The 21,460-nt window shown below is 42.2% G+C and overlaps 1 protein-coding gene across 5 annotated transcripts in view; it reads right to left on the bottom strand.

Annotated features, from left to right (window-relative positions):
• Positions 1–15,139, bottom strand: part of adam17b (ADAM metallopeptidase domain 17b) — a 112,585-nt gene extending 97,446 nt beyond the window's left edge. For 4 of the 5 annotated variants that reach the window (XR_013576579.1, XM_078541636.1, XM_078541633.1 and 1 more), the window contains exons 1-2: positions 14,851–15,138; positions 35–167 (exon numbers count right to left, since the gene is read on the bottom strand). Coding sequence is in view for 4 of the 5 variants with exons in the window: in XM_078541636.1 (XP_078397762.1) it covers positions 35–167; positions 14,851–14,995 (278 nt within the window). In the remaining variant the exon portion in view is untranslated. Of the gene's footprint in view, positions 1–34; positions 168–14,850 lie in introns of all 5 variants that reach the window. The other variant, XM_078541635.1, reaches the window with a different exon arrangement.
• Positions 15,140–21,460: the final 6,321 nt, after the last annotated feature.

The following is a 21,460-nucleotide window of genomic DNA, read 5'->3' as shown; positions in this document are numbered from 1 at the left end:
AATTGACTATGCAATATAATCTATCCACGCATACCTGTTGAGGGCTGAAAACTGTACAGATTGTTCTATATGGGACTGTAGTCCTGCATCACGCTTTCTTACAGTGTGCTGATGGATATCCGACAAGGAGAGGATGTCATAATCAGTTAACAATTGATTCAAAGTATCTGCAAAAAAAAAAAGTGGAATATCAGATTTTCTTTATTAGCACAATGTTTATTATGTATGCTATATTGACAGTTAATGACATTTTCCCACTCTGTGATTTAGATTCAATTCAAATTGGTCAAGATTGCAGATGATACAAAATTAGGACCACCACTGGAATCAGAGGAGGAAATTCACAAATTACAAATTGAGCTGGAAAAATGAATGGATAGAATGATTGATAAAATTTAATATAGACCAATGTAAAATACTGCAAATCAGAAGAGTCAGCAGGATCTGATCACCAAAAAGGATTGGGCTGATACATAGCACGAATGTTACTTTAACTTTCGGTGATAGTGTCATGACAGTGGATTACAGCCCCAAATGACTTGCGTCATATTGAACTTTTAAGGAAGACATGTGGTTTTTAAAAAGACATACAAGAAAAAGCTGGCTGAGAATGTAACCACTTTCTGGAAAATTCCTATGTGGATTAGACTTGACCGACTAGTCCAGAGAGACCGTGGAATGTCACACCTAAATAGGTGTCAAGGCCTACTTGAGACAGAGATACTTGAAAGGGAGAGATGAAATGCAAAAGACTGAACTTTAATCTCCTGTGGTTGCAGAGACAATGGAGACTGATTACCACATCTCAGCAGAAACCACCTCCTGCTGAGTTATATCTCAGAATGTGGAAATGGTCTGAGTGGAAAGAAAACGGATTCTGGGCGTTCCAGGAATACACGATGAAACAGATTAAAAGGTTAGCTGCAGATCTGATCTGTGTTCCCGTTCTACTTTGCTAGCGAGTGTCATAGCAGAAAAAGATTGACTAGGCACACCTTTGCAGCTTGTTGGCAAAGGCTCTCTCCTATCTTATAGTGTGCAAAATTAAAGCACATGGGATTGGGGGTAATATAGTGGCATGGATTGAGAATTGGTTAGCAGACAGGAAACAGAGAGTAGGAATAAATGGGTCTTTTCAGAATTGGAGGCGGTGACTAGTGGGATACCGCAGGGATCAGTGCTTGGGCCCCAGCTATTCACAATATATATCAACGATTTGGATGAGGGAACCAAATGTAATATTTCCAAGTTTGCTGATGACACAAGACTAAGTGGAAATGTGAGTGGTGAGAAGGATGTTAAGAGGCTTCAAGGCAATTTAGAAAAGTTGAGTTTGAGTGGGAAAATACATGGCAGATGCAATATAATGTGGATAAGTGTGAATTTATCCACTTTGGTAGGAAAAACAGAATGGCAGATTATTATTTAAATGGTGATAAATTGGAAAATGTTAATGTACAAAGGGACCTGGGTGTCCTTGTACACCAATCACTGAAAGCAAGCATGCAGGTGCAGCAAGCAGTTAAGGAGGCAAATGGTATGCTGGCCTTCATTGCGAGAGGTCTTAAGTACAGGAGCAAGGATGTCTTACTAAAGCTGTACAGGGCCTTGGTGAGACCACATCTGGAATATTGTGTGTAGTTTTGGTCTCCTTATGTAAGAAAGGATATACTTGCCATAGAGGGAGTACAGTGACGGTTCACCAGACTGATTCCTGGGATGGCAGGATTGTAATATGAGGAGAGATTGGGCCGACTAGGCCTGATTCACTGGAGTTTAGAAGAATGAAAGAGGCTCTCATTGAAACGTATAAAATTCTGACAGGGCTGGACAGACTAGATGCAGGGATAATGTTTCCTCTGGCTGGGGAGTCTAGAACAAGGGGTCACAATCTCAGGTTATGGGGTAGGCCATTTAGGACTGAGATGAGAAGAAACTTCTTCACTCAGAGGATGATGAACCTGTGGAATTCTCTATCACAGAGGGCTGTGGGGGCCAAGTCACTGAATAGATTTAGGAAGGAAATAGATTGATTTCTAGACTGTAAGGGCATCAAGGGGTATGGGGAGAGAACAGGAGTATGGCGCTGAGATAGAGGATCAGCCATGATTATACTGAATGGCAGAGCAGGCTCAAAGGGCCAAATGACCTATTCCTGCTTCTATTTTTCTACGTTTCTATATATATCTCAACTAGCTTCTTCAACTAGCCTGCAGAATCAAGTATCTCCAAACCAACTGCTCAATTGCCAAAGCCAGCTCCACCAGAATTAGCCAACTTAACGGCCACAATGTTTCGCCATCTACGCCTCCCAAACAAGCCAAAGACTGATTCGTATAACTTTTTAAAACTTTTATTTGGACTCAACTTCTCATTTCTGATCTGTGTGTATGTGTTTTGCATTTTTATTTTTTTCCCCTCGGGTTTTTACTAACTAATAAGCTTGCTTTTTCTTTGACTCAAGAAAGCCTGGTTAAATTGGCTCCTCCTAAAACATAAATACATTTGGACTGGGAAAAGATATCCATGAGGGAAGGGATCCTTTTTAAATTAATCTTGTTGAATAAAGAAGGGGAGCCAGTTCATTCTTCCTCACAGGGAGCATAACAAAATTGGGGTCCTGTTCGGGAAGTTAACAATTTTGGGGTACCTCGTCTGGGATCATAACAAATTGGGGGACCTTGCCCGGGGACTGGTCGTAACAAATCAGGGGCTCGGCAGACCAGTCAAAAGAATTAGAATAGGAAAAGTAAATTGTTCCTTTGAAACCAATTTTAAAAACTGTAAAAAGGTTTGCTTGACTCTATACTACTAAAGTTAGAAATGTCCACGTTTGATGCCAGTGCTTTTCTAGAAGGGGTGGTTTGGGTGGTGGGGGGGGGGAGTTACTTTCGAGGATTTAAAAGTTCTATCCCTCAAAGAGTTAGAAGAGCTAGCTAGGCACTTAGGACTAGAGATTCCCTTGAACAAGGTGAGATGTGTATTACAGTGGGTGGCCAGAACATTACACTGCGAACGTAAGACAAGACTACGAGAAGAAGTAGAGTTGCTGAGAACCCAGCTAGAATAGGAACTAAACGAGTTAGAACTCCAAGCATTAGAATGAGAGAAGAAAAGAGCACGAGCGCAGGGGGAGAGCGAGCGCGGGGGAGAGCGAGCGCGGGGGAGAGCGAGCGCGGGGGAGAGCGAGCGCGGGGGAGAGCGAGCGCGGGGGAGAGCGAGCGCGGGGGAGAGCGAGCGCGGGAGGGATAAAGGAAAGCAACAGAATGGAAAGAGTCAGGAAAGGGAGAAAGCTTTTCAAAGAAGACTACGTGAACTGAAAAGGAAGATAAAGGCAACTGAGGCAGGCAAAATGATAGCACTACTAAAAAGTCAGGAAAAATCACTTGAGTCAAAAGAAGCTGAAAGAGCCGCAGGAAAGCGGACAGGATATGTAGGAATACAGAGAACCCAGAATGGTTCAGAGGCCTTAAAGGGGGCAATAGTGCCTGTAAAGGTTAGAGTAGCTAGGCATGAGCTACTTGCAATCAAAGAAGCAGGGAGCACACAGCCAAAGTCTGCAGAGAGCTGGATAGTGTTCAGGAGCCCAAAAGGAGGCGATAGAACCAGTGAGTTGGAGTAGTTAAGAAACAGCTTCTTGAATTTGAAAAGGCCAAGGTTAGGTCTGTAAAGTTAATGAAGGTCCAGAAGAGACTGATGGACTGATGAAGAGGCAGAGAAATTGAGTTAGTAGGTACACTTTTTGCAGAATTAGATGGGGATCAGGGGAGTACCAAGACAAGTAAGAAGACAGTGACAGAGGTGCCACCCCCAGCTGCAGAGCTACTGGAAGTTAAAATGACCAAGGACAAACCTGCAGAAGTACAAAAAAACAAGGTAGGACCTGAGCAAGTTAAAAGGATCAAAGCTAGACCAGTAAAGGTTAAAAAGGAGGATAGGGATAGGCCAACGATCTGTTTGGCAAACAGCTTCATGGCAGATTTAAATGGGGACAAGTGTAGTTCCCAAACAGAAAGGCAGGTAGTGAGAGAGGCGCCTCACCCAGTTGAAGAGCCGCAAGGGAGTACGGCAGCAGCCGAACATCCGCTTGGAGGCAGTAATGTTCCAGGAGATGTGGAACATTCCCAAGACAACGGAGGGTCCTATTGAACCAATGTTTTGTTTGATCAATAGCTTCATGGCAGATTTAGACAGTGATGAGGGGAGTTCCCAAACAGAGAAACAAAGTGAGGGAGCTGCCTTGCAAAGTCAAAGAGCCACATGGCAGAGCAGTAAAAGCTAGTCACTTCCACGTGAGCCAGGGTGTTCCAGAGGACATGGGACCGAATAGGGACCAGCCCATCCCTACAGTAACTACACTGAGGAAGTCATTACCCCATGAGCAAGTTCACACTTGCCACCATCCAAAAGGCAGAGCAAGTGCTGCAGTTAACTCCCAAGCATCCAAAATGGGTGGACAGTACTCAGCTAAGGAGCTGGGTGGGAGAGGGTGGGGGGGGAGAAAAAAGGCTGGGATGGGAGTAGCAAAGGTTGGAAGTGATGCAGCCAATGAGGGGCTAGCAAAATAAAAAAAAAAGGAGCCCATACTCCTTTCGATGAGCAGGAGGTCTGGCTAGCCCACACCAGTTTTCCAAATTTAGACGGAGAACTGAGAGGATTCCAAGTCGACAGGCAGATGGTGAGGGGGATGCCTCACCTAGCTGATGAGCTGCAGGGCAGTGCAGCAGGTACTGAACCGCAACTTGAGGGCAGTAGTGTTCCCGAGCACATGGGACAGGTTAGGGGAAGACCTCCTCCTAAAGCAAAAATGGAAGAGAGGAGGGTTTATCTTAAAGTAGGCAAACTGTGAAAATCACAAGCAGAATAGCAGGGAAACCCTTGCAGGGGTTAGTCTTTGTAAGCCAGTTGAAAACAAACAAGCTTTAGACCTCAACCAGAATGGTGTTGATGAAAAACTCACTAAAAGTGAAGTACCAGAACCGGAATCCCTAGAGGAGGTGAAAGTCACAGCACGACTCACTAACCTCCTGACAATCAGACCTGTAAAAGTGCCTGGGTTTGAGCCAGTAAATTCATGGGTTACAGAGGTAGGCAAAGAGTTAAACCTGGCAAAAGCAGCTCAGCGCAGCAGCCAAACAAATTTGCATAGTAACAGCCTCTGTGAAAGACAGCGTGAGATTAGTCATAGGCGAAACATGGCCTGTCCTAGAGCAGCTTAGACATTGTTAGCAATTTGGAAGCTAACAGTCAGATAAACCACCCAAACCCCATTGATGATACTTAACTCAGCTTCGCAGCAAGAGATGATCAAAGGGTTACCGAGATCCCTATAAGATTAAGTAACTTTGAAACCTTGAAGCCAAGCTGATCTCTAAATGAAAGTAAACTTTGTGGACAAGTTTGAAACACAGAATGTAAGGTTATTCCGTTGAAATTAGTTTCTCCAACCATACCACCTAAAAATCATCCATAGTACCAGGATATCAAATGTGATTGCAGACACTCTGTCCAGAACTTAAAGAGACCCAGTTAGGACTGAAGAGATAATATTGACCAAGGTTATGAGAATGAAGGTGTGCAAATGAAATGGGAATGAATCTTATTTCATTCAATGTGTCAGGGAAGTGTCACAACAGTGGATTACAGCCCCAAATTACTTACGTCATATTGAACTTTTAAGGAAGACGTGATTTTTAAAAAGACATGCAAGAAAAAGCTGGCTGAGAATGTAAAATTCCTATGTGGATTATACTTAACCGACTAGTCCAGAAAGACCACGGAATGTCGCACCTAAAAAGGTGCAAAGGCCTACTTCAGACAGAGATACTTGAAAGGAAGAGATGAATGCAAAAGACTGAACTTCAATCTCCTGTAGTTGCAGAGACAATGGAGAATGATTACCACATCTCAGCAGAAACCATCTCCCGTTGAGTTATATCTCAGAATGTGGAAATGATCGGAGTTGAAAGAAAACGGACACTGGACGAAAGACATGTTTTGTTTTTTCCCTTCCAGGAATGCATGATGAAATAGGTTAAAAAGCTAGCTGCAGATCGGTATTCTAGCTCTGGTGTGCTAGTGAGAGTCACAGCAGAAGATGATCAACTAGGCACCCTTTGCAATTTGTAAGCAAAGGCTCTCGCCTTTCTCTCTCTGTTGCTGGAGGTAAGTCAACAAAGCCACAATAAAAAAAGAAAATAGGACATAGGAAGTCCTACGGGAGAGGGGGCAGTATAGGACCTAATTTTAGGGAATGAAGCTGGGCAAGTGGTACATGTGTCAATGGGGGAGCATTTCGGGGATAATGACCATAACTCTAAGATTTAAGGTAGTTATGGAAAAGGACAAAGATGGACTGGAAATAAAGGTCCTGAATTGGGGGAAGGCCGATTTCAATATGATAAGACAGGATCTGGCCAAAGTGGACTGGGAGCAGCTGCTTGTTGGAAAGTCTACATCAGACCAATGGGAGTCATTCAAAAAGGAAATAGGGAGGGTTCAGGGCCAACACGTTCCCGTAAAGATGAAGGGTAGGATCAACAAGTCCAGGGAACCCCAGATGTCAAGGGATATAGAGGATTGGATAAGGGGAAAAAATTAGGCTAATGGCAGATAGAGAGCTAAAAACAGCAGAAGCCCTAGAAGAGTATAGAAAGTGTGGGGGAGTACTTAAAAAAGTATTTAGGAGAGCAAAGAGGGGGCATGAAACAACACTGGTGGGCAAGAAAAAGGAAAATCTCATGACATTTTATAATTATATTAAGGGCAAGAGGATAACCAGGGAAAGAGTAGGGCCCACTGGGGACCAAAGTGGAAATCTGTGCATGGAGCCAGAGGACGTAGGTGAGGTTTTGAATGAATACTTTTCATCTGTGTTCACTGTGGAGAAGGACGATGTAGGTGTAGAAATCAGGGAGGGGGACTGAGATATGCTAGAAAAATTAGCATTGAAAGGAAGGAGAGGAGGTATTAGTGGGCTTAAAAGTGGATAAATCCCCAGGCCCAGATGAGATAGATCCCAGGCTGCTATATGAGGCAAGGGAGGAGATTGCAGGGGCTCTGACACTAATTTTCAAATCCTCTCTGGCCACAGGAGAGGTGCCAAAGGACTGGAGGACAGCGAATGTGGTACCATTATTCAAGAAGGGTAGTAGAGGTAAACCAGGTAATTACAGGCCAGTGAGTCTAACATCAGTAGTAGGGAACTACTGGAAAAAATTCTGAGGGACAGGGTTAATCTCCACTTGGAGAGGCAAGGATTAAACAGGGATAGTCGGCATGGCTTTGCCTGAGGGAGATCACGTCTAATAAATTTAATTGAATTTTGAGAGGCAGTGACTAGTTGTGTAGATGAGGGTAGTGCAATTGACGTAGTCTAATGGACTCCAGTAAGGCTTTTGACAAGATCCTGCATGGGAGAATGGGCAAGAAGGTAAGAGCCTGTGGGATCCAGGACAATTTGGCAAATTGGATCCAAAATTGGCTTAGTGGCAGGAGGCAGAGGGTGATGGTCGAAGGTTATTTCTGCGATTAAAAACCTGTGGCGAGTGGTGTACCGCAGGGATCGGTACTGGGGCCCTTGCTGTTTGTAGTGTACATTAATGATTTAGACGTGAATGTAGGAGTTATGATCACTAAGTTCACAGATGACACGAAAATTGGTGGTGTCGTAAATAGTGAGGAGGAAGGCCTTAGATTACAGGATAGATGAGCTGGTAAGATGGGCAGAGCAGAGGCAAATGGAATTTAATTCTGAAAAGTGTGATGTGATGCATTTTGGGAGGACTAACATGGCAAGGGAATACAAAATGAATTGTAGGACCCTAGGAAGCACAGAGGATCAGGGGGACCTTGGTGTACATGTCCATAGATCCCTGAAGGCAGCAGCATGGTTAAGGCGGCATATAGGATACTTGCCTTTATTAGATGAGACATAGAATACAAGGGCAGGGAGGTTATGCTGGAACTGTATAAAACACTGTTTAGGCCATAACTAGAGTACTGCGTGCAGTTCTAGCAGCCATACTATAGGAAGAATGTGACTGCACTGGAGAGGGTGCAGAGGAGATTCACCAAGATGTTGCCTGAGCTGGAGCATTTCAGCTATGAAGAGAGACTGGATAGGCTAGGGTTGTTTTCCTTAGAGCAGAGAAGGCTGAGGGGGGGCCTGATAGATGCATACAAAACTATGAGGGGCATAGATAGGATATACAGGAAGAAACATTTCCCCTTAGCAGAGGTGTCAATAACCAGGGGGCATAGATTTAAGTTAAGAGGCTGGAGGTTTAGTGGGGATTCAAGGAAAATTTTTTTCACCCAGAGGATGGTTGGAATCTGGAACACACTGCTCAAGGGGCTGGTAGAGGCAAGAGCCCTCACAAAATTTAAGTAGTATTTAGATGAGCACTTGAAATGCCATAGCATACATGCCAAGGGCCAAGTGCTGGAAATTGGGATTAGAATAGACAGGTGCTTGACAGCCGGCTTGGACACAATGGGCCAAAGGGTCTGTTTCTGTGCTACATAACTCTATGACAGCTTCTTTAACTAACCTATAGAACCAAGTGTCTCCAAACCAACTGCTCAACTGCCAAAGTCAGCTCTACCGGAATCACCCAACTTAACGACCGCAACGTTTCGCCACCCACTCCTCACGGACAAGCCAAAGACTGATTCGTATGTTTTTTATAACTTTTATTTGGACTAATTTTGATCTATGTGTATGTGTGTTGTGTTTTTATTTTTTTTTCCCTTCAGGTTTTTCGTAACTAATAAACTTACTCTTTCTTTGACTCAAGAAAGCCTGGTTAAATTGGCTCCTTCTAAAACATAAGTACATTTGGACTGGGAAAGGATATCCATGAGGGAAGGGATCCTTTTTAAATTAACCTTGTTGCAACCAACCGAGGGGGTTGAATAGAGAAGGGGAGCCAGCTCATTCCTCCTCACTCAGGAGCACAACAAAATTGGGATCCCGTTGGGGAAGTTAACAATTTAGGATCATAAATTGGGGGACCTCAATAGTAACAATAGTTAGTGAACACATCCAAGAAGAAAAGGCCCAACCCACCTCCCACTGACCTTCAATAGCACCAGTGCTGCCAAATATTCCACCATCAAATTCATGAGGCATCTGCACCAACCAGAAGCATCATCCGTACCAACAATATGACTACAAAAGGTGGATGAACTCTATGTTGAGCAGCTCATCTCCTGATGCCACTGACAACACATCCTTCTCCTCCGATAATTCAACGCATAAAATGGCAAAATTCTAATCAGAAGGTCCACTTAACTGCATAGGTACAACTGAGACCAGGTTACTTCATCAGCGGCCATCATTGCACTCAAAACTATCACTTCCACCATAGGTGCATAGTGGCTGCTAACTACAAGACAGCAACAGCTCACTAAAACTGATTTACCAGCACCTTCCAGCCCTCTACCATTCAGGATAAAAGCAGAAAAATTCATGAGGATACCATCACCTGAATGTTCTCATCCAAGTCGGACAATATCCTGATCTCATTGTCGTCTCAATAATGCACATGCTAAATTCAAATGTGTAATTTTTAACACAATTCTTTACCACCACTCTTAAATGCTTGGTTGCATATTTTAAAATTATTTTGCTGTTCTCTACTTTTTGTTCCTTTGTCACATTCTTGCAACATTCCCCATCTGTTGTCTCTCCAGGCATCATAACTGTATTAAGGTTATAGTACTATTTCATCAATATTAAAACCAAACTGCCACACAGAGAAGAATGTTAAAATGCTTAGCTAGGCAATAACTAAGTGTGAGAGAGAAGGAGCAAAGCAACCTCATTGGAGCAAGGGAGGGAGTAAAACAAAAACAATAAAAGTTGGGATAATAAAAGATTATATAACCACGTTAAACCTTACTTGCTGGTGAACCTTCTGGAGACAATCTCCAATCCTACACAACACACCACACCTGTGCAAACTTGCACTAGCTTTCGCTATTGAATACTACTTAGTTGAGCGAAGTGGCACATAGAAAACACTGAAGTTTAACAGTTTAACATATGTAGTCAATGAAAAAGGTTCTTATTCACAGACTCTGAGGTCAGAAAAATGTTGACAGCACTTGAATCAGCCAAGTAAGTGACGTCTACTACAACTTCAATGGAGATAGTTTAATTGCATAAAAAGCTCCTGTTCTGACAATATACAATTAAAGGTTAAGCAGTATATTTCGGTAAGATTTTATACAACACTGTTTAACGATTTTGATTCAAAAACAACAATTTAGTTTTGCTTCCTCTGTATAATCAAAGAATTATGCTGACAATTTTGTACGAACAGCAGAAAAAAAACACTAAGTGTGCTGTGATTTTTTAAAATTGGAATCCCAGTAGCTCAGTCCACCCAATTAATAAATTAAACAACCCAAAGAGCAAAGGTTGAGTGCTAGATTCGAGACCAAGGAGACAGCCACTCAGGTATTCTTCAATCTCAACAGAGAAGACAATTTTAAACCAAGAACACTCAGAAGCCAAAACCTACTGGCTGCAATTTATTTTTGGCTTTAGTCCAAATTCTATCTTTAGGAAAATAATTCTAATGCAGAAAGGGTGTAAACGTTAACAGCAAATGCTTCATACAATATCAGTTGTCAAATTCATCATTAGTACAGACTTGTTCATAATTGGGAACTTAGTACAAAGTTTTTTCAAGTGATCACTATCAAGGAATATATTGAAAAATTCCTAGCCTGTACTTGTATGACAACTTAATAGCAAGACTACATATATAGTCTAAACACAGCATTATTTTCAACAATTTTATACAACATATTTGTGGCAATTTAACTCAGGAGCTACTATTAAACCACGATATAACCAGAAAAATAGAAGGCACTAAGACTAAATTAAAAGTTGGAGTGTGAAAAAACTGTGCCCAATCTTAATTCATTCTGCTGTACAATTTAGTGAGTAATAAATCTCCTATAGCTTCGGCAGTTTATTAAAACACTGCCATTTACAAAGCTAGCAATAACAGGCTTTACTTTTAGTGTTATACATTGATTTCAACGGTCTGGTATGCTTCAACGTACTAATGCCATAATCATGACAAACCAAAAAGCTCAAGGTGGTTCATCATGCCAACACATCTGTGGCAACCACAAAATGGATTTTATAAAAGTTCGAACAGACACAGGGCTAAATCCACTGTACAATCACAACAAATCCAGAGTTCAGTGGATGATGGAAGAGATAGAGAGTAATATAAAATTGAAAAAGGTTGCATATGGCAAGGGAAGTGAAGAAAAAAACAAAGGGAAGCAAAGAGGGAGTATGAGAAGAGTCTGGCAGCTAACAAAAGAAAATCCAAAAGGTTTCTATAGACATTTAAACAGTAAAAGGAATGAGGCTGATTAGGAATCTAAAAGGGATTTCAGCATGGATGCAGAGAGTATGGCCAAGGAACTAAATGAGTACTTTGCATCTGTCTTTCACAAGGAAGCTGTTGCCCAAGTCATAATGAAAAAGGAGGTAGTTGAGACACTGTGCTAAAAATTAAAGAGGATGTATTAGACAGGTTGGCTGTACATAAAGTTGATTAAGTTACCACAAACTGGTGAGGTTTATATTTTATTCTTTCATAGGACTGAGCGTCGCTGGCAAAACCAGCATTCATTGCCTATCCCTAATTGCCCTTAAGATGATGGTGAGCTGTCTTTTTGAACCACTACAGTTCATCTACTGTAGGTGTACCAACAGTGCTGTTAGGAAGGGAATTTCAGGGTTTTGATCCAATGACAGTGAAGGGTTGGTGATTACAGTTCGAAGTCAGGTATGATGTGTGGCTTGGAGGGGATCTTGCAGGTGGTGGCATTCCCATGCATCTGCTGCCCTTGTCCTTCTAGGTGGGAGAGGTCATGTGTTTGGAATGTGCTGTCGAAGGAGCCTTGTTAAGTTGTTGCAGTGCATCTTGTAGAACGTAGATGGTACACACTGCTGTCACTTTGCATTGGTGGCGGAAGGAGTGAACGTTTAAGGTGGTGGATAGGGTGTCAACCAAGTGAGCTGCTTGTCCTGGATGGTGTCAAAATTCTCACATTGTTGGAGCTGTACTCATCCAGACAAATGGAGAGTATTCCATCACATTCCTGACTTGTGCTTTGTAGATGGTGGACAGGCTTTGGGGGATCAGGAGAGTTATTTGAAACAGAAAACCTAGCCTCTGACCTGCTCTTGTAGCCACAGTATTTATATGGCTGGTCCAGTTCAGTTTCTGGTCCATGGTAATCCCTTACGATTATGATAGTGGAGGATTCATTGATGGTAATGCCAAAAAATGTCATGAGGAAATGGTTAGATACTCTCTTGTTGGAGATTTTCATTGCCTGGCACTTGCATGGCACAAACTTACTTGCCGCTTATCAGGCCCAAGCCTGAATGTTGTCCAGGTCTTGCTGCATATGGACACGGACTGCTTCAGCATCTGAGGAGTCACAAATGGTGCTGACCACTGTGCAATCATCAGCGAACATCCCCACTTTTGACTTTATGATGGAAGGAAGGTCATTGATGAAGCAGCTGAGGAAATCCTGCAGTGATGTCCTAACACAGAACTGATTGGCCTCTTGACAACTAGAACTATCTTCCTTTGTGCTAGGTATGACTCCAACCAGTGGAGAGTTTCTCCGGTTTCCCACTGACTTCACTTTTGTTAGATCTCCTTGATGCCACACTCTGGTCAAGTGTTGCTTTGATGTTAAGGTAGTCACTCCAACCATGCATCAAAGGATACTGAGGGAAGTAAGGGTGAAAATTGCAGAGGTGCTGGCCATAATCTTCCAATCCTCCTTAGATACAGGGGTAGTGCCAGCACTGTAAAATTGTAAATGTTACATCCTTGTTCAAAAAAAGTTTAACCTTGGTGTTGGGAAAGCTTTTGGAAACAATAATTCTTGATAAAATTAAGTCAATTTGATAAATGTGAATCAATTAAGGAAAGTCAACACTTTTGTCAAGGGCAAATCGTGTTTGCTTGAGGTTTTTATGAGGCTAATGTTATTGATGTGGTATACAAGGACTTCCAAAAAGCATTTGATAAAATGCTATCTAACAGGCTTGTCAGCAAATTTAGAATAAAGGGTCAGTAGCAGCTCGACTTAGTTAGAAAAAACAGAGTAGCGGTAAGTGGTTGTTTTTCAGACTGAAGTATTGTGAACTGTGAGGAGGAGAGTGATAAACTTCAAGACAACATAGACTGGTGGAATGAGTGGACAAGTGACAGATTAAATTTAATACAGAGAAGTGTGATATGATTCATTTCAATGGGAAGAATGAGGAGAGGCAATATAAATTAAACATGCAATTCCAAAAGGGATGCAAGAGCAGAGGGAGCTGGGGGAAAGTCTATGTACACAAATCACTGAAGGTGGCAGGGTAGGTAAAGAAAGCAATTAAAAAGGCACATGGAATCATAGAACCATAGAACACTACAGCACAGAAAACGGGCCATTCGGCCCTTCTAGTCTGTGCCGAAATATTATTCCGCTAGTCCCATTGACCTGCACCTAGTCCATAACCCTCCAGACCTCTCCCATCCATGTATCTATCTAACTTATTCTTAAAAGTTAAGAGTGAGCCCGCATTTACCGCGTCAGATGGTAGCTCGTTCCACACTCTCACCACTCTGAGTGAAGAAGTTCCCCCTAATGTTCCCCCTAAATCTTTCCCCTTTCATCCTAAAGCCACGTCCTCTCGTGTTTATTTCTCCTAATCTAAGTGGAAAGAGCCTATTCGCATTTACTGCCATAAACTTCAGTAGTCATTCTCTCAATCTGACAGAGAACACTGATTTAAGGTGCATGGCAAAAAAGCAACAGTGACACAAGGAAAAACTTCATGCGCAGTGGTGAGGGTCTGGAATGCACTGTGGGGTGTGGTAGAAGCAAATTCAACAGAGGTCTTCAAAAGAGAATTGCATAAACCTGAAAATAAATAAAAAATCTCAGGGCTGCAGGAAGAAGGCAGGAGAATTTGATTAAGTAGACTCATAGACGTTTACAGCACAGAAGGAGACCATTCAGCCCATCGTGTCCACACTGGTCAACAAAGATCTGACAACACTAATCCCATTTTCCTGCCCTTGGCCCTGAAGGCTATGGCAACGCAAGTGAATATCTAAAATGCTTCTTAAATGTTACAAGAGTTTCTGACTCAACCACCCTTTCAGGCAGTGAGTTCCAGACTCCCACCACCCTCTAGATGAAAAAATTTCCCCTCAGTGAGTTGATCTTGCAGACGGTTGGCACAGACAACAGGTCAAGTGGCCTTCCTACTATGTTGTAACTACTCTATGTTCCTATGGGGTTAACCCAATCTGAAAAATGAAGAAATCTTCAAAATAACTTGAGCTTTGGGTAATAGTTGCACACCAGTAGCTAAAGAGAAGCATGATACCAGGCATATGGGAAGATTAAAAATTATTTGTTGACCAATAATTTGTCGAGCCATTCAGTGTAGTTCTCATGGACTACACAACCCCTAACATACCACACCATACTTTCTCTTACTCTTGCCTCTCCAATATATTAACCAAATTAGAAGGGGTGTGTGTCATATACTTTTCTCAAACGTCATTACTTCCTGCAACTTTTTTTTTTAAATACAGCACCCCTACTGTTTTATAAAAACAGACCCAAGGAAATCTGCCAAGATATAAATATATCCAATACTTCCATACATCCCTATCCAACACCCCCAGGACCATTCGCTCCGACAGCTTTCAACAGGCTCCTTTATTAGAGCTGCCGTGAGGTTCAACAGCAAATCTGAGCCGCTCCGGGCAGCTCTGCACTCCGGCCTCTTACCGAACTGACGCTCGTGGCCCCGGGTTTGTGACGGGGGCCCGGCTTCCCTGCCAGCGACGGCGTCTCCTGGTAAAACCACCACCAGCTGCAGGAAGAGGAGGAGGAGAGCGGCGGTGAGGCCGCCGCCGAGGCCTCGCACGCTCATCGCCCAGACTCGGAGCGCTCAACACCGGAAGGGCGAGCCCAGCTCTCACCCAGGCCGCGGCTCCCACATTCCAGGCTGAGCCTGCCGCCGCTGCTGCTCGCAGGAAGTGGAAACCCACGGCAACCGCTCCAGCCGGGACACCAAACAACCCGGAAACAGTCCGACCCGGCCCGGCAGTGCTCGGGCTAGGTCGGGGCGGAATGGAATTCGATGAAGGCGGTCGCCATCTTGATAAAGGAAACCTTCAAGGTAAAAACTGAAAGATTTGTATTTAGGGACCGGACGTCCCTAAGCAGTTTACAGCCAATGAAGTACTTTTGAAGCAGAGTCACTGTTGCCATGTAGGAAATCTTTCACTTTACTTTTCCAGAACCGCTTCATCCAATTCAGGGTCGCGTCGAGTCGGAGCCTATCCCGACAGCTAATGGGCACTAGATGGGGTACACCCAGGGCTGGACTCCAGTCCATCACACCTTTATTAGCCAAGGCATAGAATATAAGAGCAGGGAGGTTATGCTGGAGCTGTATGAAATGCTAGTTGGGCCACAGCTGGAGTAGTGTGTGCAGTTCTGGTCCCCGCATTATAGGAAGGATGTATTTGCACTGGAGGGTGCAGGGGTGATTCACCAGGATGTTGCTTGGGCTGGAGCGTTTCAGCCATGAAGAGAGACTGGATAGGCTAGGGTTGTTTTCCTTAGGGCAGAGAAGGCTGAGGGGGGGACCTGATAGAGGTATACAAAATTATGAGAGGCATAGATAGGAAGAAACTTTTCCCCTTAGCGGAGGTGTCAATAACCAGGGAGCATAGATTTAAGGTAAGGCTGGAGGTTTAGAAGGGATTTTAGGAAAACCTTTTTCACCCAGAGGGTGGTTGGAATACACTGCCTGAGGGAGTGTAGAGGCAAGAACCCTCACAACATTTAAGTATTTAGATGAACATTTGAAACACCGTAGCATACAGGGCTACGTGCTTAGTGCTGGAAAATGGGATTAGAATAGATAGGTGCTTGATGGCTGGCATAGACACGATGGGCCTGTTTCTGTGCTGTACAACTCTATGTCTCTCACACTCGCACACACACACACAACTTACCATAGCCAATCCACCTAACCAGCACGTCTTTGGACAGTGGGAGGAAACCCAAGCACCTGGAGGAAACCCACGCAGACAAACGGAGATCGTGCAAACTCCACACAGACAGACAGACACCCAAGGTCAGGATCGAACCTGGGCCCCTGTGCTGTGAGGCAGCAGCGCTAATCACTGCACCACTGTGCTGCTCGCCATGTCAGAAATGCAGTTGCTAATTTTGTGCACGGCAAGCACCCAGAAAGAATAATGCAGTAATAACCAGACAATCTGTTATTTGTGATGCTGATTGATTGAGGGATGAATATTACCCAGGAATAATAGTGTCATGAGATCTTTTATCTCCACTGAGAGGGCAGATGGGTCCTTTGTTTAAACAGCTCATCCAAAAGGCATCACTTCTGGAATTACAGCACTCCAGTGGTACTGCACTGGAATGTCAGCCTAGCCTTGTCCTGTGCTCAAGAGTTTGATTTTTTTTAAAATAGTTTTTAATTCTCTTCAAGGCCCTACAATGGTTCATAAAGAATAAAAGGAGATAAATAACAAAAATCTGTTTCCAATAGCAGAAAGTTCAATAACCAGAAGTCACAAAATTAAGGGAACTGATAAAAGAGCCAGATGTGACACCAGGACATTTTTTTTATTGCATTACATCATTATGATTTTGAATGCACCATCAAAAAGGGTGGTGGAAGCAGATTCAATAATAACTTTCAACGGGGAATTATCTTTATAATTGAAGGGGAAAAACTTTCAGGGCTATCAGGGAAATGGCAGGGGAGTGGGACTAATTGGACAGCTGTACCAAAAGTGACTATCATGATAGAATGAGCCGAAGAACACAGAAGGAAGCCAGTCTATGATTCTTTGAACAGATAAAGAAGCTGATGTCCAGTCATGGAGATTAAAAGAAGTAAATAAATGCATACATGCTAACTCTGGTTGAACTTATTCCTGGAGGTCTCATCAAATAACCTGTCTACAACTGCCATGACCCCCAAGGATGCCAACTCAGCATTAATTTGATCACCAGGCATCTGACCACATGACATTGCTCATTGACATTTGATCGTATGACACATTTGTTCACTGTTTGCAAACACTATTGTATTTACCTTATTTGAGTTTCCAATTATTGCCAAGCCCTGAATAAAACATTTTACTTTTTGATTTATAGTGGGATGAATAATATATAAATCAAAGAATGAACACACAAATTGAAAGATTTAATATTTAAATAAAAACTACTTCTGTGCTGTTTCTAAAGAACAGCCACAAAGAGAAACACTAATACCACTGATTCAATGAAAACACTGTTATATGTAATGCCTATGCTTTTTGGACAAATGTATGATTTTTTTTTAGCAATACACAGCAAGGTGCAAAAACAAGAAGTAAAATCAAAACCAAATCTAATTCAATTCACTGATCACCATACACCAGCTTCAGGGAGGTGAGGCTCAGTACTGTGGGGAGTATAAACATTGCCCCAACTCCCAAAACAAAACACATTTAATGGATGTCACTGACTGGCATGAGTCTTCCTCCCTCCAATTTAAATTGCTGTCTTTCTCCATCCCTCCATTTGTGCTGTTCTCACTCTCTCCCTTCCCAGTTTGTGCTGCTTTCCCTCCCCAGTTTGTGTTTTTTCACTCCCCAGTTTGTGTTTTTCCTACTCCATCTGAATAAGTTAAATTCCTTTCTATTATATTGTATTCCAGGAATTTTATTTGTATTTTGGGATCGCATTCCACAGTTCAGTTTGAATAATGAATTTCTGTGAAACGTAAAACCTAATAGCCTTATTTATGACACAAGAAAAGGATTAGAATTAATTCTTGTTGTGAAAATATTATTTTGGATAAGCCTCCATTTGGTGTGGCAATATAATGGCTGCTTTTACTTCTGATTCTTTGGATAGTACAATCTGTATGATAGACAACCCTGGAGGATAATTACTACAATGTGCTTGCTTCCGTCAGGAGATCCCCTAGTATTCTGTTAATACTATGCAAGTACAATGCATATTACTTTTAATAACCATCTCCAAGAATGAATTTGGTTAACAGGCAAAAAATATTAATTAGAGAAATTGAGCAACCACATCATATTATAGTGTTTTTATTTAAATGAAAACAGCAGAGCAAGGGTGGAGTATCCCAAAAATGAAACCATAATGAAAACTACTACACATATTAACTATCTACATGTCCAGGTGATTTGGAAGTTTCTTGAACTTGAGATACCTTTGAGTAGATTTTATAGTGGGTGTGGTGGCACTAATACCAGGAGCAGTAGATGACTTCTCAGCTCTAATTTCAACACTGTTGGATTTCGTAATTCTCTTCAGAGACTATCCTAGAAAATTCACACCAGAATCAGGTGAACAACAACATCCTGGGACATGGCTGATTGGAACGCATGGGAACAGGTGAAATATCTGAAACTTACTGAAGAGTTGGAACAGCTATTTTCTTTGACGAAATAGACATTGGCAGTAGATTATACTCTACATTATCACTTACTATATCAATAGCAGTAGATTAATACAGTTCTCGCAATTGATCCTTACGACGCATCCACAGCAAATCAGTCACCAAAAGTAAAAACTTTATGGCTTCAATCTACTATTAATGACGCCGACACTCCATTTTTTCACGTGGAAATCAAGATAATACCACTAATCGCATGAGATATGGCTTTGAATTTGGAGTTTTGCATTACAAAGTTTTCTTGCCAACACCGATGTAAGTTAGATGTAAAAATTTGAAAATGGTATGAATTTTTCTTCAAATGAATAACTCAGATGTCATACAGTAACTCAAAGAAAAGCTGATTTCTGATGCATGTTGCCAGGTTCTTCTAACACCTTAAGTTTAGAAAATATGTACAGCCTTCTCAATTTCCTCATTTGACAATTGGTATATGGATGGAGAAGCAAGTGTGAAGTGTTACAATTTGGCAGGAAGAATAAGGAGGCCACATACTGCTTGGATAATAAAAGTCAAAATGGGATATGAATACAGATGTATAAACCACAAAAAGTAGTGATGCGGTTTAGTAAGACCATAAAAAAGAAGCAAACCAAATACTGTGGTTCATTTCTAGGGGGATAGAATTGAAAAGCAGAGAAGTTACATGAAACTTCTATCAAACCTTTAGACCATACTTGGAGTACCGTGCAGTTGCAGTCCACATAATTATTACAATGATTTAGCTCAATGGACAAAGTGCAAAAAAGATTTGCAAGGATGACTGCAGAACTGTGAGGATGTCTTTATCACAGAAGGATAAACAAGCTGGAGCTCTTTTCTCCAGAAAAGAGAAGGATGGGGAGTGATCCAATTGAGGCCTTTATAATTATGAAATGGTTTGATAGGGTAGATGTAAAGAAGATGTTTCGACTTGTAGAAGACACTAAAACAAATAAATATAAGAATGACCAATAAATCCAATTGGGAATTCAGGAGAAACTTCTTTACCCAAAGAGTGATAAGAATGTAGAATTCGCTACCACAGTTCAGATGAATAGTATAGGTACATTTAAGGAGAAGCTAGATAAACGCTTGAGGGAGAAAGGAATAGGACATGCTGACAGAGTTAGATCAGACACGGAGGGCGGAGGCTCATGTGGATCATAAACAGCAAAGTAGACTGTTTGGGCTAATGGACTGTTTTGGTGTCATAGACTCTACAAGTAACATGAGGCACACCATTCCAATTCAAAAATTGACAAAAATTGTTATAAGTGAAAAGGTGGCCATTGTCAGAGGCCATTGTGCAGAAATACATTTCCGACATTAAGGGTTCACACCTGTTGGCATCAGAGCCAAGTCAAGCCATGTTTTATGAGAAAGCAAAAGAAAAAAATCTGTGTCTCCAGCTCAGCAAAATCAACTTGAAGACACTGTCTTGGTTTTATTGGCCCCTGCAAAGTATTAGCTGAAGAAGGATTTACAGCTAAGTTGATTTGACAAGCTTGGTATACGTGAACAGCATCTTCTTATGTTGCTTGTAGGGAGGGTCAAGGTGCATCCAACTGCTCATTTCATTTTTACCACTGCAGGATGACTTACACAAATTCTGAATCATACAGTTTCGGAATAGTAACACACAGTTCGCAAAACAATTGTCTTTGATTGACAATTCATCTCAATGCTGACCATATAATCGTATTCCTGGAGGAACCCCATGATCTAGCCGACCACGCATCACTTTTACATAACATGGGCTAGTACGGAGTTCCGAGCTGTAGCATTATCTAAGTTACTACCATAAGATATCTCAATGGACATTTTACTGCATTAAAGACCCAATATTAATGCCAGTTGTGGTGGGAAGTGAGGTCAGTTGCTCAGAAAACAAACTCCCGATGATCAAATCCGGAAAAGGAACAATTTGAGCAGACAACAAAATCTGCATTGGGGGTTTTGATGACATAAACTTGATGTTATATTGGTAAACTCACGATTGAAAAATCCATCTTTGAATTCTCATTGAAGCTAAAACTGGTGTTCCTCGGTTATCAGAGAATATGAAAGCTAAAGGTTTATGATCAGTGGACAGAAAGAAACAACATCCAAATAGATAGGTAAGAAATTTATTCCTAATATAAAAAAGGTCTTATATTCTTTCTGTGACTAATTCATTTCAGAGGAAATTGGGCTATGAGAGTCAAACGCTAATCGTCGTTCATGATGAGAATTCACAGTTACTCCTTTAGGGAAGAAAATCTGCCATTTTTATCTGGTCTGGCCTACACGTGACTCCAGACCCACAGCAATGTGGTTTATTCTTAAATGCCCTCTGAAATGGCCTAGCAAGCCACTCAGTAGTATCAAACCGATACAAAGTTTAAAAAAAGGAATGAAACCGGACAGACCACCCGGCATCAACCTAGGCACCGGAAATGACAATGGCAAACTCAGCCCTGTTGACCCTGCAAAGTCCTCCTTACTAACATTTGGGGGCTATTGCCAAAATTGGGAGAGCTGTCTCACAGACTAGTCAAGCAAAAGCCTGACATAGCCATCGTCACAAAATCATATCTTACAGATCATGTCCCAGACACCACTATCACCATCCCTGGGTTTGTCCTGTCCCCCCTGCAGAGCAGACACAGCAGAGGTGGCAGCGCAGAGGTGGCAGCACAGTGGTATACAGTCAGGAGGGAGTTGGCCTGGCAGTCCTCAACATTGATCCGGACCCCATGAAGTCTCATGGCATCAGGTCAAACCTGGGCAAGGAAACCTCCTGATCACCACGTACCGCCCTCCCTCAGCTGAGGATACCCTCCATCATGATGTGTGGCACTACCACCGTGCTAAATGGGATGGATTTTGAACAGATCTAGCAGCTCAAGACTGGGCATC

The sequence above is a fragment of the Cetorhinus maximus genome, chromosome 5 (assembly GCF_964194155.1).
Source record: "Cetorhinus maximus chromosome 5, sCetMax3.hap1.1, whole genome shotgun sequence".
Classification (NCBI taxonomy): Eukaryota; Metazoa; Chordata; class Chondrichthyes; order Lamniformes; family Cetorhinidae; genus Cetorhinus; species Cetorhinus maximus.
Note: the sequence above shows the minus strand (reverse complement) of the source record. Positions and strands in the feature narration are given on the sequence as shown.